Below are 21,080 nucleotides of genomic sequence, written 5' to 3' on the forward strand. Positions count from 1 at the left end.
CAAATGCACAATGTGTTACAGGGATAGAGAAAGGCAAATTGTTGGACTTCAGTGAGGTTTATTGTTTGATAAGGGAAAATTGTATTTTCATATGTATCAGTCTATTTGTAAAGGCTCATACACTTTAGTATAACATTAGTGGAAGTAGTCAGAATATATTTGGATAACAATGATATTCTTAGGTCACAAAAAAATAAATACTACAAGGATTACATAACATGTACCAGCTGATCACATTCACTTCCCAGTTCTTACAGGGTCATGTGAGGTAAACAGGGCTCTATGATTGGCTTGTGGACTGAGGCTAAATATCAAAGTGTTATATAGTATGGATTATACATCAATATATACTTTTGCAGGCCTTTTTTCTTTCCAGAAACGGAAAAACAGCCTACTTCCCTTTTTTTCAGTGAAAAAGATTTGTGAGCAAATTTTAGAAGGTAGATTACAGTAACCATCATGACAATGATGATGTAATCAAAACCTGATAGTATCCGTGGGAAAGTAGAAAAATTGACCTTAACAGTTATCTGTCAGTTTTATACACTTCACGGACGTAACCATAATCAAAGTTGTGTTTGTGGGGAGGAGTTGGAGGATAAAAAAAGAAGAAAACATTCGCTCTTCTTCACTCATTGTTCTGTCATTTTTTGTCTCTTCCTCACCATTGCAGTGACAAACAGAAACACTCCTTTACCAACGGTATACACTAGCCATCCATTATAAAATAGTACAAAAACATAGGCATAATGAAATAAAAGTGATAAACAAGTACAAAAAAACTACAAAGTCCTCTATTTCCAGACTCCATCTCTGAACATCTCTTAACTTCCTCTTCCACTACCCACCTTTCAGGCACAGTCACATCTTCCTATATCCCCCTTGTATTGCTTTTATCCAGTCTGTCCATAGGGCTCCTCCAGTTTCTCTCAGTCTCTACCACTCCTCCCTCCTACCCCTATGAGTTTAGGTGCTCCACCTGAATGGTGGAGGTAGCCACGGTGAGACAGAGGTCCTTGTGGGTCACTAGGTCCGCCACACTGACTGTTTTGAACTGGATGTCCCCTGCAGCGACTGTCTTATACTGGTGCAGGTCAAAGGGGCAGGATGCCGTCTCTGCCTGAGAGTAGCTACCCTGGTTTTGCCCCTGGTTCTGTCCTTGTCCATGACCTCCACCTTGTCCTCCGGCTCGGTCTGCCCCACTATCGGTGACCTCTCCTCTGCCTTGGCCATGAGAACCTCCCTGGTTCTGGGTATGGCTTTGGTTCTGTTGGTTCTGCTGAGAGTGCTGTGCAGCAGCCACCGCCGCTGCAGTGAGCGGGTCGGAGTTGTGTTTCTGCATGTGTTTCACCAGGTACGTCTCCTGAAAATAGAATACAGAGGGTAAAAGCGAGAGGTGACAAGTGTGCACAAACACACACTATGCACAGACATGCACACTGTCTGAAGCCTGTGAAAATGTCTGTTGTCTGCGACTACTACATATGCTGGGTGCCTTAACAGTGGTGTTTCTCTTACAGAGGTGTATGTGCGGTTGCAGAGGCCACAGGAGTAGAGCTTGGCGTGTTTGACCGTGTGAGTGGACAGGTGGACTTCCAGACTGGCTGCGTCCGTGTAACCACGGTTACAGTTGGTGCACTTGAAGGGTTTGTCCTTGTTGTGCTGCCGTCTGTGGGACTGGAACAGAACAGGACCATTCAGGACACATCTTCAAATGGGTATTTGTAAGACTGTAACTACTAAGGGTTAGTATTACTAAGCTTTCACCACTGGGAATAAAAAACAAAGAAAAGGGACAGTAGTCACCTGTAGGTTGGAGAGTTGTGTGAAGGATTTCTCACAGCCCGGATGAACACACTTATAAGGCCTGTCTCCTGTGTGGATCCTGCAGAAACATGGAAAACACAACCAGTAAGAAGAAGAAAAGAGGGGAGAAATGTAAATGGACAAACAAATTCTGCTTTCAGCTATCCTGTGATCCACACCATTACAGATGAGGGAGATGGAGAGGAAGCCACTGTAGACTATCGAGAGGCCCCCCACAGAGAAAAGACTATTGAAATGCCCCCAAATAAAATACTATTGAGATGCCACCAAATAAAATACCATTGAAAGGCCCCCAAATAAAATACTATTGAAATGCCACCAAATAAAATACCATTGAAAGGTCCCCAAATAAAATACCATTGAAAGGCCCCCGCAGAGAAAGGGGCAGATATGTATGACATCACCCTTACCTGTTGTGCTGCTGTAGATGACTGAGCTGTCTGAAGGACTTCTGACAGAAAGAGCAGGTGTACGGTTTCACCCCTGTGTGGATGCGGATGTGCTGGGCCAGATAGCTGGAGTTTGCAAAGGACTTAGTGCAGTGGGGACACTTGTGGGGCTTGGACTCTGTGTGGTTTCTGGAAGCAAGAAGAGAAGATAGAGAGAGGGAGGAGGGGAGAACAGTGTTGCTTTTCTTTAAACCTTGATTGATAGGAGAACAAAACTTTTAAAAAAATCACACATAAACACCCTATATTACTCAGTGCCTGACTTCTAAAAAAAATAAAAAATAATTCACAACATTTCTCTGAAACTTAACAGTATTTCACTCTGACCCAAATTATGTCAAACTTATCATGTGTGTAAGTGTATGTGTGTGCACGCGCAAGGGAGAAGCAGCAGTGAAGTAGTAAGGACACCAGACAGAAGAGACAAAGAGGGACTTGAAGTACAGATCACTCACAATCGTGCACACACACACATGGCCTGCGTCTTGCCTTTTCACAGACATCTCCACACACACACACACACAGTGCAAGCAGCCAATAGAGGGGAGGGGAGAGGGGCAGGCTAGGTAAAGCCTGTAGGGTAGAGCAGGTCAGGTGGAGCTGCTATGAGCAGTACCGTGTGTGCTGCTGTAAGTGACTGAGCTGTCTAAAGGACTTCTGGCAGTAGGAGCAGGTGTAGGGCTTGGCCCCGCTGTGGATGCGGATGTGCTGGGCCAGGTAGCTGGAGTTGGCGAATGACTTGGAGCAGTGGGGACACTTGTGGGGCTTGGCCTCTGTGTGAGACTTGGAGTGGATCTGCATGTCTGACTTACTGAAGAAGGTCACCGCACACATCCGGCACCTACGGGACAAAGAGACAGACCAGGGAGGGGGAGAAAGAGGGGAGGACGAGCGGGAGAATGGGAAGACAAGAGATAGGGATGAAGGAAATGAGGGCAGGAGCAGGTGAGAAACAGATGAAAATACAAAAAGCAAGGACAAAGAGACAGGGGTATGAGAGATGGGCAAAGGGAGAGGAAGAGAGTGGAAGAAAGCAAAAAAGGGGTGAAACATGAGACAGCAAGTGTGGAAAACAAACGGAGAAAGCAACAGGAAAGAAAGATAAAAACAAGGGAGCAGATGAAATGAACAAGGGATGTGAAAAAAGAAGACAAGTAACAGGGAGGGGGAAGAGATAGAGGGGGAAATCAGTGAAAACAGCAGGAAAAATAGCAGATTCTGCTGAAGCAAGAAATAGAAAGACAAACAGAGATAGCTTGAAAAGTAGGGAAACATTGTATGAAGGAGATAGAAAGAGGGGGAAAAAAGGAGGACAGAAGTAGGCGAAGGAGTGCGTGTCCAATGTGTGCAGGGATGCGCGTGTGTGTGGAGCGGATGCATGAGGGAGGCAGAGAATGTGTGTGTGTCCATGCTGCAAAGATAACACATTGTGTTCCAGAGTGCAGGTACAAACACATAGTGAAATACTTCAGCAGGTGTGTGCGCTGCCACAGCATGCAGTGGAGTAGTTTCTGTGTGAGAGAGAAAGAGAAAAACACCCGTGCCCAGGGGCACCTAGTGTTCATCCATAGCCTGTGTCTAACCTCTCTGTCCTGACTCTATCATCTACAACATACAGACATACGGGTGTGCAAGCATTCCACAGCTTCACATTCCTATGGGGATGCACAGCACAACAGGTGCTTTTTGGCCCTTCTGTGACGCCGTAGGTCCGTACCTGTAGGTCTTGTTGCAGTCTTTCCCGCTGTGGTTCTCGTCTTCGTTGGCGAGGTCGTACGGGTCAGTTATATAATGCTGCGAAGACATAACCACCTATCAAATGTCACAAACATTAGAATCACGTTCATCATGTTAAAAAAGGCACACTGTTGTAAAAGTCTACATGGGCTCTTTTTTGTTGCTTAGTCTGGAAATCAATAGCCTGAGCTTAGTCTGGAAATATTTTAGTGGGAATAGCTTTTATTTTGGTTATGCTGGAGTTACTTTGGTAACTGTCTCACCTGCCCTCCCGACGCCAAGTGAGCCAGAATCAACGCTTCATTTCCGGCGGAGAGGGTGTGGCCACCGGCAGGCCCCGCCCTCCCTAGTGTCGACTTCTTCTTCCTGCCTCGCTTCGAGGGTGTCGGCATGACGACCACCTGGGGGGTTCCACCTTCCTGTTTCTTATCTAAGTAAAAAATGTGTGTCAGAGTCTGACAGTACATGAGTGAAGTGTGTATTTTTCAGTGTTAGGATAATGGAGGGTGGAGACAATCGTGTGAGTGTGTGTTACCTGGAGAGTGCAATGTAGAGACGATCATGGTGGTGGTGGGATGTCCAGAGACGAAGGACTGAGAGGAGGAGGCAGGAGAGACCAGCTGCGTGCCTTGAGGGGTTGTGATGACCAGACCCGCTGCAGAGAGAGGAAAATAAAAATATGATACAAAACAGATGGGAAAAAGACAATGCAAAAGTGTGATCAATTCTAGACTAACAGTTGACACACACACCTGCTGTCATGATACCAGTGGAAGGTACAGGCACCACAGTGATGTTCTGGGTGTGAGGGGGGTGTAGGTGACCCCCTTGGCCCTGCCCCCCTCCTTCCTGCTTGGGGACAGTGAGCAAGGTCGTCTGGTAATGAGAGGAGGGGAACGAAGTGTTTTTCTCCTGGTCCTTCAGTTGTTTCAGGAACATGGCATTCTCAATCTGACAGCGAGAGAGAAATCCTTGTTACAAAATGCCAAACTCCAAAAAGAGTAATTGCTATAATCCAAAGGTGTCACTTGCAATATACTTTAACTTTTTAAACGGAAATGTTTGACTAAACGTACCTGTCCTTGTACAGGCACAGGGGACCAGAAGTACTGAGAGTTAAAATGGGAATCCTCCATAATTTCTGTAATGGAAGAGTAACACCACCATATCACCACTAGGCCAAATTGCTAATCACTCATCAATTGAAATAAAATTGGCTACATTGTTGCACATCCGACTGACACCTTTGGGCGACAATAATCTTAAATCGTTTAAATGTCACTTCACATACATGAGCTAGCTAATCAAACAATAATGGTACTTTATTTGGTTAGATGGCTGAAATATTTGGACACATATTACAATAATTATGCCCCCGGGTTAGACAATAATATGACTTGCAAAAGGCTAGTTAGGTGATTTAACTGCCTGTGCATTGTTGTGGTTGCATGGGAAGGAGGACCGCGCTAGCTCGCTATTACATGGGTTTTCTCCTTCAAAGTAATTAATTTGGTGATGATGATACAATGTAGCTAGCATTAATTCGAACACAAATAAGATGTCTAGGTTGCTACTTGTTAGCAATTTTTTGAGCTGTAAGTGCATTTCAATGCCTTGCTAGGCGTTTACAGTTAGCTAGACGCTCTAATAAAACCACGAGAGGAATGTTATCGGACTCTCGCGTCTTCGACGCCTATGAAAATAGAAAAAGCAAAGCACCAAAGAAATCGAGGATAAAAAAACTGAAGCGGTGAGAGAAGAAAAAAATCTCCCACAGACTTCCGGCTGTCCAGACTGAGAAGAGACTCGTCGGGTACAAGTCGCTCAAATTGGAAGATAAATACTATGATTATGAAGACAAATAACAGTATTTACCTGTGCCGACAGAGCTTGTTCCCTTCCCGGAATTCCTGTAGCCCGGTACAGTTCAGAAACTCTGTTCAAATCTTTTAGATTAGACTAATTCACCGAGTTTTTTCTCTTATTTTTCTATTTTTTTCTTCCTTATGGAGTCGCTTGTCTGCGCTGCACTTCCTTCGAAGAAGGTCGATTAAACTCTGTGAAGAAACAAAGCTCTCTGAGTGTGTGGTGATGTCATTTCCGTCTAATTTTGGAAGCTTCAAATTGGTGCTATCGATATGCTATTAAATATATCAAACGTAAATTAATGCAATGTTCTCCTTCTGCGTATTTTACTGTATTGCAATAAACATAAAAAATACGTTTTAATGTCCCACAATAAATCTAATCTATTGAGATCTCCGAAGACCAAAGTACAGAAACAATCAGTCCACAAGGTGTCGCCCAAAACATGTTGTTACTCAATGTTCTATCAGTGGTCGCTGTGAACGCAAGCTACAAACACACTTCCGGCAAATAAGAGCGGATATTGCCCTCAACATCCGGTAGGTGAGGTCACACACGTAAACACATGCCGTACGAATCATTTTACTGTGTTACATTTTGGTGGGAAGAAGTATAGAGCTTTATACACATTCACGCAATGAAAGTTAAAGTCCTCTCCAGGAATCCGGACGACTATGTCCGTGAGACGAAGTTGGATATCCAGCGTGGTAAGTGCAGATAGTTAGCCAGCTAGTGCACATTAGCTAACTTCACACAGTGTAGAGAGCTATAGCTAGCCCAATCAGCACTGGCAAAACAATTTATTCTAACAATATATGTAACCTACAGTACCACGAAATTACGACCCGTCCCTCCATCCGTTCGAGGTGCCAAGAGAATACACCCGTGCACTGAATGCCACCAAGTTGGAGCGCGTGTTCGCCAAGCCGTTCCTGGCTTCTCTGGACGGCCACAGGGATGGGGTGAACTGCATGGCCAAGCACCCCAAGAGCCTCTCCACAATGCTGTCCGGCTCCTGCGATGGAGAGGTAGTTAACTAACTAACTGTACGTTGAGTTAGCAATGGCCTGGTTAAATATGAGTTGATTACAAATCCAATAATTATAGGCTGCATGTCTAACTGTGGAATGGTCAAACATATATGATGACAAACCTGTGCATTGAGATGATGCATCTAAATGACCTGTTTATACTGTAAGACTAACTGATTTGTTTCTCAGCTGAAGGTGTGGAATCTAACCAAACGTGAGTGTGTTCGTACACTCCAGGCCCATGAAGGCTTTGTCAGGGGGATGGTCGTCCGCTTCTGTGGCACCTCCTTCTTTACGGTACAGTATCTGTTCCACTATCCAGGGTTGTATTCATTAGGGCACACTCTAAATGTTGTGCAATGAACAAGTTCACATAGTACCTCCCCATTCTGGCCCGTTTGCTTTCATTTTCTGTCTAGTGAATACTAACGAGACTAGGGGTGTATTCATTAGTTGGATTCCGTTGCAAAACATTTGGTCTGTTGGAATGGAAACTGTTTACCGTTTACTCTAGGTGCTAAATGGAAGTATGGAATGAAACTGGGAGGGGCCTATCTGAATTACTCTAATATAAACTCTTGTTTTTGTTGCAAAATGTTTTCCATTTGGAGTAAACTGTTTCCATTGCAAAATGTCTTACAACACACAGAATTAATACACCCCTGATTTTATCGCACAGAATGGTTGCCCTCTGCTGAATTGCAGTCTTATGACACATCTTCATTATAAATCAACCTCAAACCTGTGTCAAAGTAAACATGCTTGTATTTCTGAATAACAGGTTGGTGATGACAAGACTATCAAACAGTGGAAGATGGAGACTCCTGGCTACGGAGAGGAAGAGGAACCTCTCAATACTATTCTTGGGAAGGTATGAAGGAGGAGGTGTCTGTCTCTGTCATTATTATAACCAATTAATATCTCTGAGAGTGTGTCTCTGACCTAACCTGTCTGATCTCATTAAGCAACACTGTAAAATGTGCATACCATCGAGTGGACCAATCATTAAAGATTGTGGCTTTAAGCCCATGATGATGATGAGAATGATGGGTTTGGAGATATTCTCTACTGTCAGGGTGATGATAATGGTTGTTGTAATGTATTCTCCCTTGTCAGTGATGATGATGATGATGATGATGATTGAGGATTCACTTTAAAAATGTTACTGAGACCAATGTTTGTTCCTTCCAGTCTGTGTTCACCAGCATCGACCACCACCAGAAGGAGGGTGTGTTTGTGACGTGTGGCCAGCAGGTGGACATCTGGGATGAGCAGCGCAGCAGCCCCATCCGCTCCTTCTCCTGGGGAGTGGACAGTTTCAGCTGCGTCCGCTTCAACCCTGTAGAGGTAATCAACCCTCTCTCTGTGTGGATTGTAGCATAAAGTGTCTCAGCGTATGATTCCTGATCATGGATCAGGTCCTCCGTGTCCATATAATTTTGTAAATTATAATCTAAAAGGCAAAGCTGGTCCTAGATTAGCCCTTCTGCTCTGAGACTCTTGGTGAATAAGGGCCCTGACATTGCTATAGCACAGACATAAGGCGTAACCCAGACACATCACAGGGGCTATAAAGCTGAAGTATCCTTTTACAATGTTTTATCACCATCAAATCTATAGTAGTGAGAGGAACTCCAGTCGCGGGTAGTGGGAGAGGATGGAACTAGGTGAAACTGTGCCAACATTTAGCAAATTTTGTCATTGTTGAAACAAAATGTTCTGTTCCCAAAACTAGAATCTGTTACGAACACAGTGCACTAATATTTATAGACTTGACACTATGAAAAACGAAATGTGTTGTTTAGAAGGAGTGCAAGGTCAAATTGAGTTTGTGCACACACGCACTTCACAGAGGAAGCGTTCCCTAATGGAAATATGCTAATACTAGCTACAACGCGCCAATAGGATCTTGCTAGCTCGTGCTTGGCTTTGCCTACCTCCTTGCTTGTTTTGCCCACTATGCTTTGTTTGCTAAAACTGTAAATGCACAGATGAACTATCTTGTGTTGGTTAAAAATATCTTTGGCTATAGCCTCCATTCACCAGAATAATGGAGGCTATACCCATAGCCTCCATTATCAGGACTTTGTAGGTCAAAGGTTGTATAAAACACAGAATTGAATGTTAGTGGATTTTAAAATAATACTAATTCTTGACCTTCCCGCTTTTCTCCTTAGACTGAACTTCTAGCAAGTTGTGCCTCTGACAGAAGTATTGTGCTGTATGACATGAGGGAAGCTACACCTCTTAAAAAGGTACATTTCTATGTCCTTGGGTGCATCCCAAATTACACCCTATTTAGTGCACTACCATTTGTCGAGGGCTCATAGGGTGCCATTTGGGATGCTACCCATTAGAACTGCACGATTAATCAAATTTTTATCTAAATTGAAATATTGACATGCGCAATATCCATATCGCAAGAGGCTGAGATATTTTGAAATGCCACTTAGCCATCCGTCTGTAATGCCCGTTTTTTAAAATGTTTTGTTATATTACTTTAGTTGAAGAGTTCTCCTTCTCTCCTCTTTTGGCCGCTTCCCAATCTCACACACAAAGCCCCGGCCCCTGTCACTCAAGCAGGCAGTTCCTCGTGCTCCAGATTCACTGCATGCATTGACCAAACAGCACGCAGTCAACAGATTTAACGACACAGCTTTCCACTTTGCTTCTTAATATAAATTCACGTTTCTTTATTCTACTATTCGTTTGTGTAACTTGCTTTCTGCAAATCACTAGTTAGCTGAAAGTGTGACTAGAATTTGTTAGCAAGGCTAATCGCTTCCTAGCTAATTTCACTGAGTGCAAATCTTGCTAACAAACTTTTGCTGTAATATTGGACGGTACCAATGGTGGAGTATATCATCATTGTTTGAAACAGCCTGTTCTTAATCAGAGAGGAAAAGACAAATAATATTCTAAAATCTTTGTCTAAATGTATCTATTTAAACCCAATTAGGGTCCCATTTTATTTATTTAACCAGATAATGGAACACATTCTCATTTACAGTAACGACCTGGGGAATAGTTACAGGGGTGAGGAAGGAGACAATTAGGTAGCCAGATTGGGAATTTAGCCAGGACACCGGGGTTAACACCTCTACTCTTACGATAAGTGCCATGAAATCTTTTGTGACCACAGGGAGTCAGGTCCGAGGCAAGGCAGCAGTGGGATGCAGGCTGGTATGCTGCTGGCCATGGGAAACGCTGACCAACACTTTGGTTCTTACTCTGTTACAACCATCTCCTCCCTTTCCTTATCCTCGTTGTCATGCCAAACAAAACTGCATTCCAAGTAGCCACTCTATTCCAACCATAACATTTGAATGATCAGATCATTCTATTTCTATGATTCCAACAGTTTAACCAAGCGATTTTATGTAAAATCGCAATCTCAATATTTGGTATAAAAATGTCACTTCTATTTTTTTGTCCATATCGTCCAGCCCTACTGCCCATGACTTTGCCCTTTACTAAACTAATTTCCCATTCCATACTGTCCTCTCATTACTGGAATGTGTCTAATGCTTAGTGTATTGAAGTGTGATTTCCTATATAGGTAATCATGAATATGAGGAGCAACACTTTGTGCTGGAATCCCATGGAAGCTTATAACTTTACCTGCTCTAATGAAGATTACAAGTGAGTGATACAATTCAACATGTGTTGAGTTTACAACATGTTCATCACATAGGCCTCATTCATTCCCGGAGAGAAGTTTGTGTATTTCCAATGTTAATAATGTTTTTGTTCGTGCAATTGCTCGGGGAGTGATATAATAATTATTTCTAATGTACATTTACACTTCTTTTACAATAACAGCATGTCCATCGAGATCTCGTGTGTTTACTTACTGACCTTACACCTTGCATGAGAGAAGCATGGTGGTGTGTTAACATCTCATCTTTGTATTTATTAACCAACCACATGCGTTTCCTCCCCTTCAGTCTGTATACATATGATATGAGGTACCTGGACAGGCCTTTCACCGTCCACATGGACCATGTCTCAGCCGTGCTGGATGTAGACTACTCTCCAACTGGCAAGGAGTTTGTCTCGGCCAGCTTTGACAAGACCATCCGCATCTTCCCCAAAGACAGTGGCCACAGCAGGTTAGTGGTGCCAGGGGTTCAGACACTCCAGCAGATTGTGTGTTTATTATCAGCGTTGATGTATTTATTTTTCTACGGGTGTCGACCTGTTTAGAGATGACACCGTGCGACAGCAACATTGTGTTCAGTGTGTGTGGTTGTGTGTGTGACTTCACAGGGATGTGTACCACACCAAGCGCATGCAGCACGTCATCTCCATAAAGTGGTCGTCAGACAACAAGTACATCCTGAGTGCTTCGGATGAGATGAACATCCGACTGTGGAAGGCCAACGCTGCTGAGAAGTTGGGATTGGTGAGACACAGTCCTCTTCCTCTCCTTTAGAAGTAGTGTACGCACGTCCTGTAACCTGCAGGTGTCGTGTATCAAAAGTAATGTCATGAAAGAAAGCTGGATCCCAGAACAATGTTGAATACTTACCATTAACCAGTATGCCTTAGGTTGGAGTCATTAAAACTCATTTTTCAACCACTCCACAGATTTCTTGTTAACAAACTTTTGGCAAGTCGGTTAGGACATCTACTTTATGCATGACACAAGTAATTTTTCCAGCAATTGTTTACAGACAGATTAATTCACTGTATCACAATTCCAGTGGGTCAGAAATGTACATACACTAAGTTGACTGTGCCTTTTAAACAGCTGGGTAAAATTCCAGAAGATGATGTCATGGCTTTAGAAGCTTCTGATAGGCTAATTGACATAATTTGAGTCAATTGGAGGTGTACCTGTGGATGTATTTCAAGGTCTACCTTCAAACTCCGTGCCTCCTTGCTTGACATCATGGGAAAATCAAAAGAAATCAGCCAGGACCCCAGAAGAAAGACTGTAGACCCCCACAAGTCTGGTTCATCCTTGTAAGACATTTCCAAATGCCTGAAGGTACCACGTTCATCTGTACAAACAATAGTACGCAAGTATAAATACCATGGGACCATGCAGCCACCATACCGCTCAGGAAGGAGACGCGTTCTGTCTCCTAGAGATGAACGTACTTTGGTGCAAAAAGTGCAAATCAATCCCAGAACAGCAAAGGACCTTGTGAAGATCCTGGAGGAAACAGGTACAAAAGTATCTATATCCACATTAAAACGAGTCCTATATTGACATAACCTGAAAGGCCACTCAGCAAGGAAGAAGCCACTGCTCCAAAACCCGCCATCAAAGAGCCAGACTACGGTTTGCAAGTGCCCTTGGAGACAAAGATCGTACTTTTTGGAGAAATGTCCTCTGGTCTGATGAAACAAAAATAGAACTGTTTGGTAATAATGACCATTGTTATGTTTGGAGGAAAAGGGGGGGAGCTTGCAAGCCGAAGAACACCATACCAACCGTGAAGCACAAGGGTGGCAGCATCATGGAGGGACTGGTGCACTTCACAAAATAGATGGCATCATGAGGTAGGAAAATTATGTGGATTTATTGAAGCAACATCTCAAGACATCAGTCAGGAAGTTAAAGCTTGGTCGCAAATGGGTCTTCCAAATGGACAATGACCCCAAGCATACTTCCAAAGATGTGGCAAAATGGCTTAAGGACAACAAAGTCAAGGTATTGGAGTGGCTATCACAAAGCCCTGACCTCAATCCTATAAACAATTTGTGGGCAGAACTGAAAAAGCGTGTGCGAGCAAGGAGGCCTACAAACCTGACTCGGGTACACCAGCTCTGTCTGGAGGAATGGGCCAACATTCACCCAACTTATTGTGGGAAGCTTGTGGAAGGCTACCCGGAACGTTTGACCCAAGTTAAACACTTTTAAAGGCAATGCTACCAAATACTAATTGAGTGTATGTAATGGTCTGAACCCACTGGGAATGTGATGAAATAAATAAATAATTCTCTCTGCTATTATTCTGACATTTCACATTCTTAAAATAAAGTGGTGATCCTAACTGATCTAAGACAGGGCATTTTTACTAGGATTAAATGTCAGGGCTTGTGAAAAACTGAGTTTAAATGTATTTGGCGAAGGTGTATGCAAACTTCCGACTTCAACTGTATTTGCTAATATTCTGATGCATTTGTTGGAGCTGTGCGTTTGACCTTCTGTTTTGTGAGTTTGCTGGATTCCTCAACCTGCCATGGCCAGATGCCCACCATGGTACGCTCAGCATGGTGAGAGAGAGGGAGGCAAGGCTGCCAGTAGCAACAGAGGTGGCACTGCCAAGGGCTCTGATGGATGCTGACTGACTTGGAACAGAATCACTTTCAATAAGTACAATGGACCAATAGGGACAGCAGAGCAGGGTTAGTGACAGACTGGAGCTATTTGGAACTCTTGATTACCAATAGACAATTTCTGACCAGTCAGTCAGTGTGGGCAATGTGGCATTATAGAGTGGATTTAAAGGGATAGTTCACTAAAATGTATGTATGGAAAATAGGGACTGCAACTTTGATAGACTTGAATTACTGAGAGGTGTTACAGCAGGCTAACGTTAGCATCGCCCATCCCAAAACATTGGAATTACATTCTGCCCACTTTGGCATTATATCTGTTATGTTTTCTTCAACCTCTAACTCTCCGTATGTTCAAGACATTATTTACACATTCCCTGAAATATAAGGTTCTGTTTAGCGTACCTTAAACAGATTCTTACACATAGTCTAGACTAACTCCTTTCTCATCTGGTGCCAAAACCAGCATTTAGCCTACAAGGATGAATTGCAAGGGAGATGAATGGACGTTTTTCAGTGCCATCTCCAATATCCATCCCCCTTCTACTTCACTCTTCCTTATTCCCTTAATGCAGCTTAACACGGGAGAATTGGGCAACTTTTGGCACTTGTTTTACTGTAAGTGTATAAGAGGATATTTATTCTGTAGCTTTGCACTTAAACAGATCAGACGAGCCCAGCTGCTATCAGCAGTTTGAATAGGCCCAATCACTTAAAGAGAGCGGCCACTCTGGAAATAATGAAGCATTAACAATCAAGTTGGACTGGAAGGGTCTTTAATTAAAAAGAAATGCTGAATCAAGGCTGACTGTCAGATCTCAGGAAGAGTGGAAGTCTTCAGCCTGTGTTTGTTGCAATAGCAGTGTCTCTCTCTCTCTCTCTCTCTCTGGTTTTTGACTGTTGAGCTGACATTTGACCTCATTGTGTGAACTATACAGGTGGAAGGTGAAAGGTAATTTAGTTTTTGTCCCGTGATCCTATTTTTCATGTTATTTGGAGTAACAATGACCATATCATTGCCTTTGCCATATTGTAAATTCACCATCTGAAATCACACCAAAATGACCGTCCGTATCACACATTCTCATGACAGTCATGAGAAGTATGACCTATATATCCTATACATACAGTGAGCTCCAAAAGTATTGGTCAGTGACACATTTTTTGTTTTGGCTTTGTACGCAAGCGCTTTTCAATCCATATCGGGTGAACCGTTTAGAAATGACAGCAATTTTTGTACATCGTCTCCCCATTTTACGGGAACCGAAGGTATTGGTACAAATTCACTTATGTGTATTAAAGTAGTGAAACATTTAGTATCTGGTCCCATATTCCTAGCGCACAATGACTACATCAACCTTGTGACTTGACAAACTTGTTGGATGCAAGTTTAATGTAATCATTGCGTGCTAGGAATATGGGACCAAATACTAAACTTTGTCTACTTTAATACACATATAAGTGAATTTGTCCAAATCCCCTAAAATGGGTGCTGTAATTTCTAAACGGTTCACCCGAAATGGATAAAAATACTCTCAAATTAAGCTCACAGTCTGCACGTTAACCTCAGTCATTGTATCATTTCAAAACCTGTGCTGGAGTACAGAGCCATAACAGCACATTAGTCACTGTCCCAATACTTGGAGCTCACTATCTCTATGGATACACAGCTACTTAATACATGGTTCCATGTGTGTTATTTCATAGTTTTGACGTCTTCACTGTTATTCTACAGCGTAGAAAATAGTTTAAAAAAAATAAAGGAAAAACCCTTGAATGAGTAGGTGTCCAAACTTTTGACTGGTACTTTGTTTTTAGTCAAGCAGTAGTAAATACAATCTCTCTGGCCTTGGTTTCAGAGGGGCTCTAAGTGGCCACTCTTCCAGGGCTTTCATTCTAATTATAATCAATTCAATTTGTTGGAGATTAGCTAATAGCTGCTGATGATGAGGTACACTGCTTTGCTTAGACCAGGCCAACAGCCTGTTAAATGTTATTTATGAAAACCTAAACATTTAGAGTGAAAAAGGAGCAGAGCAACACTGACTCCGCAGAGTTCTCTATGGCCTATACACTATTTCAATACCCAATGAGTAGTAGGCTTAGGTGTTAAACAAATCAAAAATATATATTTTATATTTCAGATTCTTCAAAGTAGCCACCATTTGCCTTGACTAGCAAAGCACCATCACACCACCTCTTCCATGCTTCACGGTGGGAACCACACATGCAGAGATCACCCGTTCACCTATTCTGCGTCTCACAAAGACAAGGCGGTTGGAACCAAAAATCTCAAATTTGGACTCATCAGAGCAAAGGACAGATTTCCACCGGTCTAATGTCCATTGCTTGTGTTTCTTGGCCCAAGCAAGTCTCTTCTTCTTATTGGTGTCCTTACCGCCCAAATAGGTCCACAGACGATGCAATCTCAACCACACTGCACACTGCCCTAACCCATCTGGACAAGAGGAATACCTATGTGAGAATGCTGTTCATCGACTACAGCTCGGCATTCAACACCATAGTACCCTCCAAGCTCGTCATCAAGCTCGAGACCCTGGGTCTCGACCCCGCCCTGTGCAACTGGGTACTGGACTTCCTGACGGGCCGCCCCCAGGTGGTGAGGGTAGGCAACAACATCTCCTCCCCGCTGATCCTCAACACTGGGGCCCCACAAGGGTGCGTTCTGAGCCCTCTCCTGTACTCCCTGTTCACCCACGACTGCGTGGCCACGCACGCCTCCAACTCAATCATCAAGTTTGCGGACGACACAACAGTGGTAGGCTTGATTACCAACAACGACGAGACGGCCTACAGGGAGGAGGTGAGGGCCCTCGGAGTGTGGTGTCAGGAAAATAACCTCACACTCAACGTCAACAAAACTAAGGAGATGATTGTGGACTTCAGGAAACAGCAGAGGGAACACCCCCCCATCCACATCGATGGAACAGTAGTGGAGAGGGTAGCAAGTTTTAAGTTCCTCGGCATACACATCACAGACAAACTGAATTGGTCCACTCACACAGACAGCATCGTGAGGAAGGCGCAGCAGCGCCTCTTCAACCTCAGGAGGCTGAAGAAATTTGGCTTGTCACCAAAAGCACTCACAAACTTCTACAGATGCACAATCGAGAGCATCCTGGCGGGATGTATCACCGCCTGGTATGGCAACTGCACCGCCCTCAACCGTAAGGCTCTCCAGAGGGTAGTGAGGTCTGCACAACGCATCACCGGGGGCAAACTACCTGCCCTCCAGGACACCTACACCACCCGATGCTACAGGAAGGCCATAAAGATCATCAAGGACATCAACCACCCGAGCCACTGCCTGTTCACCCCGCTGTCATCCAGAAGGCGAGGTCAGTACAGATGCATCAAAGCTGGGACCGAGAGACTGAAAAACAGCTTCTATCTCAAGGCCATCAGACTGTTAAACAGCCACCACTAACATTGAGTGGCTACTGCCAACACACTGTCAATGCCACTGACTCTACTCCAGCCACTTTAATCATGGGAATTGATGGGAAATGATGTAAATATATCACTAGCCACTTTAAACAATGCTACCTTATATAATGTTACTTACCCTACATTATTCATCTCATATGCATACGTAGATACTGTACTCTATATCATCGACTGCATCCTTATGTAATACATGTATCACTAGCCACTTTAACTATGCCACTTGGTTTACATACTCATCTCATATGTATATACTGTACTCGATATCATCTACTGTATCTTGCCTATGCTGCTCTGTACCATCACTCATTCATATATCCTTATGTACATATTCTTTATCCCCTTACACTGTGTATAAGACAGTAGTTTTTTTTGGAATTGTTAGTTAGATTACTTGTTCGTTATTACTGCATTGTCGGAACTAGAAGCACAAGCATTTCGCTACACTCTCATTAACATCTGCTAACCATGTGTATGTGACAAATACATTTGATTTGATTTGATTTAGTAGTGGTTTCTTTGCAGCAATTTGACCATGAAGGCCTGATTAACGCAGTCTCCTCTGAATAGTTGATGTTGTATAATTATTCCAGGGTTTAATCGTTGTCGGAGTGGACACGTTGTTTGCGGTGCTCACAACCTATGCTACACTTGTGAGAAACAAGTTTTGGTTTATTTCATTCCATTTACGAGTTTTGTCAATTTAGTCATTGTCTTGTTTGGAGCGCTCCTGTCCATATTGAGTACGGACACGCACTTGATTACTCATTGAAGTTGGCCTGAGGCTACCTGGCCTCCTCGCAAATGTAGGCATATAAATGAATGTGCCCATTTGGGGATCTGATAGTACTTCTGATTGGCTTAACGCACCACCGCTAATGTGCTGTGGAGCTTCTCTATGTAATATTTTCTTTACCTCAAACAGCAAGCAAGCTACGTCTGTTTTTACAGCCACTGAGAGCGACAATAATTCCTCAATGTATTTGAAAAATCTTTTGAGCTCCCTGCCTTTCGATAACCACTCGGCGTGAAAGGAAAAAATGTCATGCTCTTATCTGGAGAAACGTCATGAAATAGGCCTACCTGATTTAGTTCTTATTGGCTATTTCTACATAGTTGGCAATAGAAGTAACTTTTTAGGTTTATAATTTATTTATATTTCGATTACATTTTTATGAACTAAATGACAAATGATTTTGAGATACAAAGACGTTATTATAAATTAAATGAAACTGTTCCACGAAAATGTGTGTATGAAAACCATAACTGGCTCGCAGATCAGATCGGTAGTAATGGTAAGATAAATTGCCATTCCACATGAGGAAGTTTGCCAACTTCTTATATAGCCTATTACCGGCAACTTCAGGAGCTTAACTGCAGAATCTGCTAAATCCAGGAGGAGGAGGATGGTCGGGGCAGGTTTTTTATTTTCTTCTGGTTATCTTGATCTCTGACTCCCTCTTGAGTCATTTATTCCATCAAACAGTGAGCTTAAAGCATCAGACAAGTTCAATGCATATATAGTTGATTTTATTGAGACGCATAGGGTGTGTCTATATATGGAGAAATACACGTTCAAAAATTTTGACTGGTCAAACGATTGGTCGAAAGAACAGACCTTCAGCGATTCAATATTTTATTTTTCGGGGACAGCCCTATACTGTAGGTAATAGCGAATATTTTACCATCTTATAACTAATATTGTATATTTAGATTTCAAGTTTCAGGTCTAGATTTCAGGTTTTACATGAAAATGCTGTCATTATGGACTGGTAATTAGTGTATACTGATAAATGAGGCACCCAAGTAGACCTCAGTAGTAGATTGAAATCTCTTTTCTCTTTATTTTCCTCTCCCTTTATTTTTCTCTCTTCTTCTTACCTGCTATTTCTCTTTCTCTATCTATCTTCTCTATCTGGCACCTGGTCTAGCTGGCTCCTAGGGAGAAGGCAGCGGTGAACTACAGCCAGAAGCTGAAGGAGAAGTTCCAGCACCACCCTCAGATCTGCCGCATCTCGCGCCACCGCCACCTGCCCAAGTCCATCTACAGCCAGACCAAGGAGCTGCGTGTCATGAAGGAGGCTCGCCGCAGGAAGTATGGGCTCCTTCTTTACCCATACCACAACTGTCTGCCCTACGGCGGCTTTCTGTTCTCAACATATCCTCAATACTCTTGTTTGTAACAGTCAAACCACAGAAGTCTATATATTACAGTATGTATATCAGTAGAATTGGCTTCTTTGTGTTGTTCTTGGTAAGGTTAGTGTGGTTTTGGATCTTATTTATCTCTGTGTTGATGGGGGGAGGTTTTCGGGTGGTTGACCTGGTCTTTGGCCTCACCACAAACGGTCAATCTCTTAACACAGTAGGCTTAGAACTACCCTGGCCTCAGTCCAACTATGGCAGAAGGTCCTCATAGTGTCTATCTAGTGGTTAAGGCCGTAGCTGGCTGCCAGAATAGGTCTGACTGCCCTACCAAGGCACACTTACCCTAATGGGTAACAGGACTGATAGGACAGGATGGTCCCTCATGGCTTGGTCATCATGGGCTTTTTGCTCATTTACACTAAAGTCTCTAAGGGGAAGTGATGCCATCATGACTAGTTGATTATTCATTAAATATTAGTCCATGTTGACTTTTGGTCCTGAAATGTAGTATGTAATATGTCATCCATGTGTACCTAGGAGTTGTGACTGAAGGCAGTGTAACCTACATGCTCATTGTGTATTTTTCAGATGACGTCAGTATTAGTGTATTCTACATTTTTATGACATCAGGCCACCTGCTTGGTACTAACTCCTTTGTGTACTCTGCTAACGTTTCTCTCTCTCTGTGTGTGAATATTCTCATGAATTGGTTCCTGATGTTTGAGTTATTCATTGTTGCCTCATTGTGTGTCCCAGGGAGAGGAACGTACGCAAGCACAGCAAGCCTGGCTCCATGCCCGTGGTGACGGAGAAAGAGAAACATGTGGTCACCGTGGTGAAATAGAAGGAACATCGACGCCAGTGACCGTGTGGCATTGGAGGACTGAAGGACTACTCTCGCTCTACACACACCTGGGCCATGTTCAGAAACACACAACTAATGTTGCAAAATGTCAGTACATTTCCCCAAATTCTCTGGTTTTCCTTCAATTCCAGATACATGGATTTCCTGCTTGTTCCCTCATGATTCCAGGACACAGGAGGTTGGTGGCATCTTAATTGGGAAGGATGGGCTTGCGGTAATAACGGGAGCAGAATGGGATCAAATACATGGTTTCCATGTGTTTGATGTCATTCCATTTGCTCCTTTCCGGCTATTATTATGAGCCCCCTCAGCAGCCTCTTGTGTTCCAGGAATATTCCAAACAAACCTGGCTATTTGGGAAAGATCCCAGAATTTTGCAACCCTGCACACAACATTGTGTCCCTTCAGTTATATTCATGACATTCCAATCTGCAACTGTCAAAAGGCTGCACCCTCCTGAACACAACTCTATCGAAGACTCTGAAAGAACTCATTCCACCTCTCCAAGGCTTATTACAAACGACAACTATGGGTCAATATTGTGAAGTTTGTTGACATAAGTGTCCCAACTGTCATGGTAAAACTTTGTACCCCCAGATGATGACTTCATGAATGCTATTGTTGGAACATAATTTTGGGATGTTATTGTATTGAAATGAGAATACACTAGAAACCAAGAAGAACGACATCTGTCAAATATCACCAGAACATTTATTTGAGTATTTTAGGAACCATCTTGAAAATGTCTCCCTATACCACCACATACCTTCAGCTATTGTGTGTGTACTGATTCAGTAGCCTTAAAGGTTGCATGATGCTAGGGGTTGTTTCTATTGATACTGTTTTTTGTATTTATTGATACATTGCTAATAAAGATGCTATATGATATTTTTGGATCTGATATGAACACTGTTTTTTGTTAGGCAAAATACACTGATTCTCAAATCGATGCAACGATACATTTCAAAGCTTGTTTCTTACGTTTAAAAAAGTATACAATTAATATCCAAGGGCTCGGATTAGCATAATTTGTGTGTTTGGCATATGAGTAATATAGGTGGTATAACAATGGATACAGTAGCAGTAAAATCCTAAAAACAGTCTACTGATATATGGGGATGGCAACAAGTGTGATTGTTTCTGAATTGTCATTTTAATGTGCCTGAGTTCTAGTAACCAAGGAGGTATGTGTTTTAATTGATATACCCATGTTGCAGGGCCGACAAACACACAATTAGACTGACTTTTACCAATGTTTTTGGATTCATTTTGTACCAGTGATTTCTTAACATTGACTCAAGGTGGATGATCTTGTATAGGGGTTACTGTAGATGCAGGTTTTGTTGGCTGAGACACGTGCTAAGTATGCCACCAGAAAGGAGCCACAAAGTTGCCTTCAGG

General features: G+C 42.9%; 2 protein-coding genes across 7 annotated transcripts; one reads left to right on the forward strand and one right to left on the reverse strand.

Moving 5' to 3' along the window:
- Positions 1–41: 41 nt before the first annotated feature.
- On the reverse strand, positions 42–6,105 carry LOC109901884 (zinc finger protein 384-like). 6 transcript variants are annotated; one of them, XM_020497888.2, is made up of 11 exons: positions 5,889–6,093; positions 5,090–5,154; positions 4,766–4,964; positions 4,549–4,668; positions 4,277–4,443; positions 3,994–4,070; positions 2,893–3,117; positions 2,238–2,405; positions 1,807–1,885; positions 1,519–1,677; positions 258–1,363 (listed from the first exon to the last, which is right to left on the reverse strand). In XM_020497888.2, exons 2-11 carry the CDS (start codon positions 5,147–5,149, stop codon positions 959–961), a joined length of 1,659 nt encoding a protein of 552 aa, XP_020353477.2. In that variant the 5' UTR covers positions 5,150–5,154; positions 5,889–6,093; the 3' UTR covers positions 258–958. The 6 variants fall into 6 exon arrangements, with proteins under 6 accessions (XP_020353480.2, XP_020353479.2, XP_031642791.1 ...); XM_020497887.2 differs by having other exon boundaries at positions 3,994–4,088; XM_020497891.2 differs by lacking the exon at positions 2,893–3,117 and having other exon boundaries at positions 42–1,363; positions 5,889–6,105.
- Positions 5,433–20,580, forward strand: LOC109887942 (DDB1- and CUL4-associated factor 13-like). The gene is made up of 11 exons (XM_031786932.1): positions 5,433–6,586; positions 6,708–6,907; positions 7,100–7,207; positions 7,692–7,781; positions 8,102–8,257; positions 9,088–9,165; positions 10,470–10,552; positions 10,858–11,022; positions 11,180–11,315; positions 18,598–18,761; positions 19,571–20,580. The coding sequence occupies exons 1-11, from the start codon at positions 6,517–6,519 to the stop codon at positions 19,656–19,658; spliced, it is 1,338 nt and encodes a 445-aa protein (XP_031642792.1). The 5' UTR covers positions 5,433–6,516; the 3' UTR covers positions 19,659–20,580.
- Positions 20,581–21,080: the final 500 nt, after the last annotated feature.

This window comes from Oncorhynchus kisutch, linkage group LG13 (genome assembly GCF_002021735.2).
Source record: "Oncorhynchus kisutch isolate 150728-3 linkage group LG13, Okis_V2, whole genome shotgun sequence".
In the NCBI taxonomy this organism is placed as follows: domain Eukaryota; kingdom Metazoa; phylum Chordata; class Actinopteri; order Salmoniformes; family Salmonidae; genus Oncorhynchus; species Oncorhynchus kisutch.

What these genes read in the sequence shown, in the direction of transcription:
- LOC109901884 (XM_020497887.2), bottom strand. Translation starts at nt 5,149, where the DNA reads ATGGAGGATTCCCATTTTAACTCTCAGTACTTCTGGTCCCCTGTGCCT. An exon ending in CATCTACAGCAGCACAACAG is followed by an intron (nt 1,886 to 2,237) that starts GTAAGGGTGATG and finishes ATGTTTCTGCAG; the next exon opens with GATCCACACAGGAGACAGGC. An exon ending in GCAACCGCACATACACCTCT is followed by an intron (nt 1,364 to 1,518) that starts GTAAGAGAAACA and finishes TTCTATTTTCAG; the next exon opens with GAGACGTACCTGGTGAAACA.
- LOC109887942 (XM_031786932.1), top strand. Translation starts at nt 6,517, where the DNA reads ATGAAAGTTAAAGTCCTCTCCAGGAATCCGGACGACTATGTCCGTGAG. An exon ending in TGCTCTAATGAAGATTACAA is followed by an intron (nt 10,553 to 10,857) that starts GTGAGTGATACA and finishes CCTCCCCTTCAG; the next exon opens with TCTGTATACATATGATATGA. An exon ending in AAAGACAGTGGCCACAGCAG is followed by an intron (nt 11,023 to 11,179) that starts GTTAGTGGTGCC and finishes GTGACTTCACAG; the next exon opens with GGATGTGTACCACACCAAGC.